Source organism: Helobdella robusta (assembly GCF_000326865.2).
Source record: "Helobdella robusta unplaced genomic scaffold HELROscaffold_30, whole genome shotgun sequence".
NCBI lineage: Eukaryota > Metazoa > Annelida > Clitellata > Rhynchobdellida > Glossiphoniidae > Helobdella > Helobdella robusta.
The window spans coordinates 1,937,234-1,946,724 of record NW_008704502.1 but is presented as its reverse complement, the minus strand read 5'-3'; the positions used below and the strand labels follow the sequence as shown (position 1 = coordinate 1,946,724).

At 33.4% G+C, this 9,491-nt stretch overlaps 1 protein-coding gene across 1 annotated transcript; it reads left to right on the top strand.

Annotated features, from left to right (window-relative positions):
• Positions 1 to 312: 312 nt before the first annotated feature.
• HELRODRAFT_174699 (hypothetical protein) lies at positions 313 to 5,918 on the top strand (the record flags this gene model as incomplete). Its single annotated transcript, XM_009022128.1, has 8 exons — positions 313 to 319; positions 704 to 1,551; positions 2,804 to 2,857; positions 3,168 to 3,306; positions 3,880 to 3,995; positions 4,374 to 4,458; positions 5,058 to 5,709; positions 5,870 to 5,918. The coding sequence occupies 8 exons, from the start codon at positions 313 to 315 to the stop codon at positions 5,916 to 5,918; spliced, it is 1,950 nt and encodes a 649-aa protein (XP_009020376.1).
• Positions 5,919 to 9,491: the final 3,573 nt, after the last annotated feature.

Here is a 9,491-nt window from a genome sequence, read left to right as displayed (position 1 = left end):
GACATCTGCAACAACAGCAGCAACAACAACAACAGCAAAAACATCAATAGCAACTACAACATCCAAAGCATCAGCTAAAAAGACCAGGAATGGAAATACATTACAAGAACGGATAAGTAAATTACATTATCTCCGGCTATTACCATCATCACCATCGTCATCCCCATTATCATTATCATCATCTTTATCATTATCATCATCTTCTACATCATCATCATCTTCTCCATCATCGTCGTCGTCGTCACCATCATTGGTGTCATCTGTTCGAGATAGCAATAATGAAAGTGCTTTATTATTTGGTGCCCCTTTCAAATGGCTGGTAAGTGTCAGAAGAACAACAGCCACTACTACTGCTTCGACAGCCATTACTACTACTACTACTACTACTACTACTACCACTACAACCGCAAATACTATGAAGACTGCTGCTACTAAAACTCGCGCCCCAGCAACAACCGTTGCAACTACAGCTGGTTAAATTACTGAGTTTATGTATAATTATAAATATTTTTGCTGCTCTTTCTACTACTGCTGCTACTGCTACTACTATAATTAACGCTTTTAAAACTACAATCTCTGTTACAACAACTACAAATACTATCCTAATTACTCTTCGACATTTACTATTGCTACAACTATTGGCATAAAGAATGATACTGAATTATTAATAAATGCAAGCACGATGAATTTTATTTCTTAGCAGACGTTCACGGGCGAACCCGAAATTTACTACTTCTACATCAGCCACAGCCACAACAATTTTTGCTGCACCAACGACGGCGACGGCAGCTTCAAAAGCGAACCCTCCAACGACATCTGAAGAAGACTCATCAACTAAAAAAACGTCATTTGCTCCAATCACATTCAAGAGAATCGGAACCCTCTCAAAAAATTCAACAAAAACATCAACAAAAACAACAACAACAAATTGATAATGTAGGCACATCAACATTGTTGACAGCATACAATCCACAACAGCGGATTAATTCAACCCACGAACAACAACATGTGTTGAAATATATTACAGACGCCGACCGCAATGTCGTCAATCACATCAAAAATCATCGCATCAGCAACAACAAAAATTACAGCAACAACAATTACGACAACAAAAATGACAGTTTTATAAATTACATCAACGACAAAACACTAAATAACATCAACGAGCATAGAAAGGACGTTCAAAACATCAGCAACAACTACAACATCAACAACTACAGCACCATCCAACTACATAAAAACGTCACCAATGAATCAATCAAAAGCATCAGCAGTAGCAGTAGCAGCAGCAACAGCACCACCACCAACAACAACAGAACTCACGACAACGACACGCACTCCCTCACTGCTGATGAAAACGATCACCATCATCATCATTACCATCACACGAACGATGAACATCACCACGAACATCATCATCTCCACCATCACCACCACCATCATGATGATCATTACGATCCTAGCAAGTCCGAGTATGTGAATGACCTTCTGCATATCATCCACATTGTCCACTTCTGCAGTATCGCCATACTGGGCGTCTTTGTTGTACAAGTGAGTCAAGTTGGCAATGATGACATGGTTTATGACGTTGTGATGACGTGGTGATGATGCTGATGATAAAGATGATGTTCATGTTTATTTCAAACGACTATGTTACTGAATTTTACACACATTACTAAAAAAGAAGATGACGGTTATATTGACGATGAAGACGATGATAATAAGAGACGAAATAATGTCAACGGTGATGATGACGATGAAGACGACGATACTAAAGATGATTATAATGATAATAAGTAAGAAAGATGCTCATGACGAAGATGACGATGAAAATGAAGAAAAAGATGATGACGACGAATATGATGATAATTATGCTTAAGATGACAATATTAATGATAGAGACAATGTTAATGGGTATTGCCAACGTATTAGAAATGCAGAAGATGAGTTTAGAAACGTTAAATAGAATCGACTTGAATGATGGCGATAGATCAGTAAGAATGGGGACGACGATGATGATGATGAAGATGATGATGAGGAAGAACACTCTGTACATGATGAAAATGATGATGATGAAGAACACTATAGAGATGATGATGAGTATGATGATGTTTATAGAATGATAAGAACAAAGAGACTGATGATAATTCTCTAGCAATGATCACGTACAATAGAAGGACGCAATAGAATTACTTCTTTCATGCTAACTGACTTTAATCTTGTTAATGCCTGTACGTGTTTTATGTTTGTCTGTATGTGTGTTTGTAAAAGTATGTATCTTTGTATGTATGTGTTGTGTGTGTGTATGTATTTATGTATGTATCTATGTATGTAAAAAGTATGTAACTATGTATATATGTGTTGCTTGTGTGTGTGTGTCGTGTGTGTGTGTGTATGTATGTAAGTATGTATGTATGCAGGTTTGTATGTTGTTTGTATGCTTGTTTGTAAAAAAATTCACGTTCAAGCACTGAAGAGCAGGAGTGAAGAGCAAATTCACAAACAAACAAACATACATTCCACTTTTGAATGGTTCTTAACAAATTTTCTGTCATCTCGCTTTCTGAATGGGATTGATTTTTCTGGCATTCAAATAAATTATAAATTGCGTGTCACCTTTCACGGAAAAGCTAAAATTTAATATATAATTTTTAAAAATAGCAATTTATCTTCAATTGAAATCGTTAGAGAAAGAATTTTTAGGTTATAGTATAGAAAATTGATTATTTTCAAAATATTTTTATTCATGAATATTTATAACAAATATTCTAATTAAAATAAATTATTAATTTTCTTACATCAGGTCTTCTTAAAAATATTTGGCATGGGACTTGAATTTTTTAAGAAGAAAGTTGAGGTTAGAGTGTGTGTGTGTGTGTTTGTGTGTGTTGTGTGTGTGTAGTATGATAGTGCTAGAGGTTTTGTGTGTAAGATGTACATAATTTTTGAAATGATACCATCAAGGTGTGTGGCTAGCTTTACATTACAATAGCAACCATATACCAACAAATAATACTGATGGAATTACATTTAATATAAACAACAATGGTTGTCAGACTACCATCAACAGACGGTCTGCAATACTAAATCATGATCATTCTTATAATTGAATGAGGTCATCTAAATCTACTAAATCATAATCATCTCAATAACCACTTATCTCCTAGATACTGGACGCGGTCATTGTGATGACGTCATTCGTCCTTGACCTGGCCTTCATAGATGGCGTGACGGGCAAGCAGGAAGAAGAGGCTGTCGTCATCCTTATCATCCTTCTTCTGTGGAGAATTCTCAGAGTGGTCAACGGTCAGTTTTTGTGACGGTGGCTCTGATGACTGTGGTGTGGTGTGGTTGGGTTGTTGTTGGTGGCTTTGATGGTTGTAATGTGGTGGCTTTGGTGGGTGTTTAGTGATTTTGGTGTGGTTGTTGGTGGCGGTGTGGTGTAGTAGTTTTGGTGACGACCATTTCATCGCTGCTGTTGCTGGTGTGGAGTGCTGTAACTCTCATTGATGATTATTATTGGCTAAGTTGTTGGGAAATTTATTTTAACACAAAATTTTTCAAAAGGCTTTACTCTAACCAGGTTCGAATGCAAGCTACGCACGTACACAATGTTTTTTAACGGAACAAAACATTGAATCGTAAAAAACTGCTCAAAAAACTATACGATTCAGTGATGACGCAAAAAAAATGATGACGCCTTAACGATCCGCCATTAGAAATAATGACAATAACAAAAAAAAGTGACGTAACATTCCATTGTTGACGTCATCATAATGTCAGTACTACAACGACACCACGTGACATCAATTATGACGTAATAATAAACGCTGACGTGTTAAAAATTAAGATGACGTCATAACTTTCCATTACTCTCAGGGATAATGATAACGACTAAGAAGAGGCATGACTTCCGGATTCAGCTGCAGAAGAGAGCGCGGAGGAGAGCCGAGAAGAGAGTGGAGTATCTGGAGGATGACAAGAACTGGAAGGATGTTGGTTCATTTGTATGATGTACGATTAGAAACTAATTAAAGGATTTAATTGGAGCGATTAATGAATTCATTAAATATCTAATTAATTAATTAATTAGTTAAACGATTCAATTAAAATCAGTGATGTGATATATAATTTTTTAAGCGATTTTATTTTAAATAACTATAAAATAAACGAGCTAACTAATGAATAAATGAATGAACGGACGAACGATTGAATGAAATAATGAAAGAATGAATGAATAAACGTACGAACGAACGAACGAATGAATGAATGAACAAAAGAACGAACGAACGAATGAAAAGTCAAACAATCAAATAAAAGAATGAATGAAAGAATGAATGAAATTTATTTCTTAAACGTCAATCGTTCCTTAGAGAGAGATCGCCAACTTGAAGCGCCTCTGCACTGAGGTGGGAGTCATGGAGGAAGAGATTGCAGCGTGCAAACCAAGGAGGAGAAGTGAGTGATGATGATGCTGCTGATGATGATGATGACGATGATGAGGTTGATGACGATGGTAATGATGATGATGATGATTATGGTGATGATGATGGTGATGATGGCGATGATAATACTGATAATGATGACGATACCTTCGACGATGATGCAATTTTGTAACAATGACAAATTTAATTTAAACCACATTTCGATTGTTATCAATTAAAATATCCGTATCGCAATCTATCATCATTGACCGTTGTGATCATCGTCTGACTTTTTCAGATCATATTTTTTCAATAAAATACCGAATTCAATGAAACATTTTTTACTGCCAGTTTTTATTTTTTAATTATAAACCGGATACACGTGATGCACAATAAAATGATTCATTTAATTATTCAACAATTCATTCATTCACTCAATTGGAATTTTTCCATTTTGTTTCATAAATGATCTTTGTAAATCTTTTCTAAATTAATTCATTTCTCACCGGCCATCATTATGATTGACGATGTATACAACATCACTGAGATGATTCGTTAATCATTATCTTCATCCTCATCATCTTCTTCATCCTCATCATCATCTTCAACTTCATCATCTTCTTCACCGTACAGCAATCTTCCAGAAGATGGATACATCAATGGGATTAAGTTCTATTGCATCCCTCTCCTTGGGACTCTCTATGTCCATGACGTGTCAGCAACAACAGCCACATCCACAGCCACAACTGTCGCAACAGTCGCAACCGCAAGACGCCAAACAGAAACAAAACTCTTTTGCGAGACAAACTAAACGACGAGCTAGTTCGATATTTCAGCAACTACCTTCCCATTTCCAACACCACCATCATCATCATCTTCATCATCATCCACACTCGTTGCAGCAACAGCAGCAGCAACCACTACTGCAACATCAGACCAGCGTTCAGCAGCAACATTTGCTAATGATGCATCAGCAACATAGCATCGACAAAATGACCCTTTCCATGGCTAGGCGGCCTTCCACCCTGCCATCTCTGCCTACTCTCATGAAAACTTCAACGTTTGATGACGCGACTGCAACAGCCACAGCTACAACCACCACTTCAAATTTGTCTGAAGTTGAACCGCAGTCGCAGCAACAAACATTGCAACAAAAACAAGCTGTGAATACTAAATTAGCGTTGACGTCAAAAGAAAACAATGAAGACAAAGAACAAATTCAGCTGCAAGAGAAGCGACCACTTCAGCAACAGAAACAAGATTCGTCGACGGATACGTTTGGCATGTAAGTTATACTGTTACCCTCAATCTTGAATTCATTTCAAATATATTCATGAATATTTATAACATAACGCAAATATGAAACTATAAATTTTCCAAATCAGCTTGCTATCTTACCGGGCAGTAAAAAATAATTATTTACATATTCATGCGTGCAATTGCAGGGAACTGCTCATCTGCCTGACCGCTGAACGCTCAAAATGTTCACAATGAAAGCCATAAAATAAAAATTCGTGCCTACGTAATAAAACTTTTTAACGTTTTGAAAGGAAATTTTTGCATACATTTAACTTTTGACATCTGTAACCAGCTATCTAGACGGGCATCAAATTTGCCCGGCACACTTTATTTTTTGCCTTTTTGGAATATTCTTTGAATATTAACCAGAAATTTTCATTCAGATAAAATAAACACACACACACAAACAAACCAACAGACAGACAAACAAACAGACAAAAAAACAAAAAAAAAGAATTTCTCTATTGAGTTCAATATTCTGGCAAAAAAACAAAAAACACATCAGACTTTAATTATCTGGGCGACTCATTCTTTCAACCTCAAAAGCGCATTTCCGATATAATTTTTCCTTTTTTTCATTCTTAAATCTTTCAAGCCTGGCTGGCTGAATCATTCTCTGGACGCCAGTTCATGAAAGAACTTTTGCTTTTTTGCAATACTTTCTAACATTCATATGAATTTTTACCGGTAATACGTTTAAAAACTTTGATAGGATGTCTAAAATTTTATTTTTAATACTTGTAAAAAATATATAATGTCTTCCTTTTTTCATTTTTTCATATTTTTCAAAAATTATCTTTCTCTTTCTTTCTCATTTTTATTCTCCCTCCAGTCTATCCTTATTACTTTTCTCTATTTAAATTGAATTTGAATAGAGATAATAAAAAGGTTTAATTATCATAAAAACACTTGAAATTTTAAAATTTTCATTTTTTCCTGATTGATTTTAAGAGTCAAATTTTCATTAAAAAAGTGCATGTATGGAGAATTTTATGCAGCTCGTCTCAACGTATTTATTTTTATTGAAGAAGAAATTTTCCAGGCAAAAATTGAACAAGACTTAGATGACCATGGAAAAAGTTGAGATGCGATGTTTCAAAAATTCCTAAATTAGAAACAAAATATAAAAGAAAATTTGTAAATAGTTTAAATGGTGCTTAACCATAAATTTATAAAACAAATTGTAATAAGACATTATTTGAATGGTTTGTATGTTTGTTTACGTGATCACTTCAAGTGTAAAATATTTTCAATGCTAGAATCCGTATTTCTTTCCATTTAAATCATCATTTAAAACTCATAGTAAAGTTTATAGGTGGTTATTTTTAGTCTACTTCAGGGGCAGGCAAATTTTGCTCTGAGGGCTACATTGAGAACTATTTCACCTTTGAAGGGCCGCATATATGTACTTAAATTGCAAAATTTTGATACAGTAGAGAATTTTTTTAAGATTTTTGGCTACTTTTTTTGGTCTTAATGTCTGGCTGTGATTTTTTTTGGTGTACAAGTCTTCGCAGTCCGCATAAAATATCTTCGCGGGCCGTAGTATGCCCACCCCTGGTAATAATAAATATTTAGACTTGTCATCTATTAACCACTATTAAATAGGGTTGGATTTGATAGACCACTGTGCTGAGGTTTGTAAAAAATATTTTAGTTTCACTCGAGCAAAATATATTTGACGAAAAAATTTAATTGAAGAGGCCAAATCGAGAGTATTTTTGTTTTATTTCTCAAATGAAACATCTAATATTCTATTATTTGTTTATGACTTATGATTGATTAATGTACGTGATGATTGTATTAATGTACAAAAATTTTTCATTATTATGGCCTGAAAAATTCTTGAATTTTTGGACCCATGGATGAAAAATCATGAAAAATTTACTTTTAAATTGCAAATTTTTAAAAAAGAGTTGAAAACTGACTTTTCAAATCTCGAAAAAAAGACAAAGAAACTTATTTATTTTTTATTTAAATGTAAAAATGTGAAATGAAAGTTGAAAAAATGTCAGTAAATAATTTATTCATACAGATTACTATGCACCTCACGTGTTCAGTTTTAAAATTTTAAGACTACTTGATCGTTTTTATGTAATGGATATAAAATTTGAAGATTCTTACAACATAAAATTAAAAATTTTTCAAAAATAGAGAATTTTTTTCTCTTAGTAATTTTTAAATCGGGTCTTTAGTAAAAAAATATCTTACATCATCTCTTAATTAAATCTAAGTGGTATAAACAGCGCGCACACAACAACACACACATGAACGAAATGACTTTTTTAAACATACAAACTAGATTTGTAAATTAATTTACATATTATTAAAACACTTCTTTTAAAATTATATAAATTGATTAAATTGTAAATTAGATCGAAACAAGACAACATTATTTTAGTTATTTCTTTTTATTTTCCGAAAATATTTTTCATTAATATCATACCTTGCCAGTTCAAACATCTTCAAGGTGACGTCTATAATGGAATTGAATTGGCGATTGAGTGGCCTAGTGTCGTAAAAACCTGGTGTTATAAATGTTGTAGAATAAAAAATAAAGAGGGTATATTTGCTAGTACTTAAGATAGGTAGGTGTTCTCTCTTTCTCTCTCTCATCTCTCTCTCTCTCTCTCTCTCTCTCTCTCTCTCTTTCTCTCTCTCTCTCTGTGTGTGTGTGTTTAAAGGATCGTTGTGTTTGTGATTGCTAATGTTTTTTTATGTGTGTGTGTGTAAGTATGTATTGTATGTGTGTGTGTGTCTATGAATCATTGTTTTAAGAGTGTGTGTGTATGTGTGTGTGTATGTTTATATATATATAATATTTTTCAAATTCATTTTCTAAATTCCATTTCAGTCTATCGTATATAAAATTTATTTGCCTCTTCTGTTTGTTATGGTCAGCGAATCATTGAATTAAAAAAGTTGGATGTGTGTTTATACTTCTATTACATAATGTACTCATGTACAATTGTACATATATTGCAATCACTTCCTAGTATTGTATTGAATTGGAAACTTTCCGAGGCCTTCTAGGACTTCACTGATTTTAAAATGAAAATTCCTTCAAAGCAAAACATGAAACCGACTGACGGTGATAAAATTAGTTTCAAAAATAATGCCATTAAAAGTGTGTAATTAACTTATTAAAAGTGATGAAAGCGTTGATAAAAATGAAAATTATTTCTAAAAATTTTCGTAAAAGAAATTTTTTTCAAAAATTCAATCGCTCACAGTTCACTGATGAAAACCTCACAAAACTACATTAAAAAAGTTCAAAGAATGTTTTCAACCTGTTATTGCGACTTGTTTGCCGAAGAAAAAAAATTAAATAGAAATTTTTTAATTCCAACTCAATGAAATCTGACGGGAAGATCATTTCATCAAATTTATTTTAGACTTCATGAGCAAATGAATGTGTTTTAAAATCTACGATCATTTTGTCATGTTCTGTTATAAAATTTATCTATACAAAAAAAAACAAAAAAAAATACAAATATATAAAGAAACATACAAAGAAACAAACAAATCTTTAAAATCCACAACAAATATATATATGCAAACATGCAAAGGAGAGACAAGCGATCATCATTCATCCAGTAGATACCAAATGATTTCGTCATTTTCTTCCATCACTTGGACGGGTCGGGATAAGATAACATTATCTAATCACTGTTTTTTTCTTCTCCTTCCATAAATGTAAAACAGTTTTTCAGTTTTGTTCAGTCTAATGAAATCAATTTGTTCAACCCCCGCCCAAGTCTTTATAAC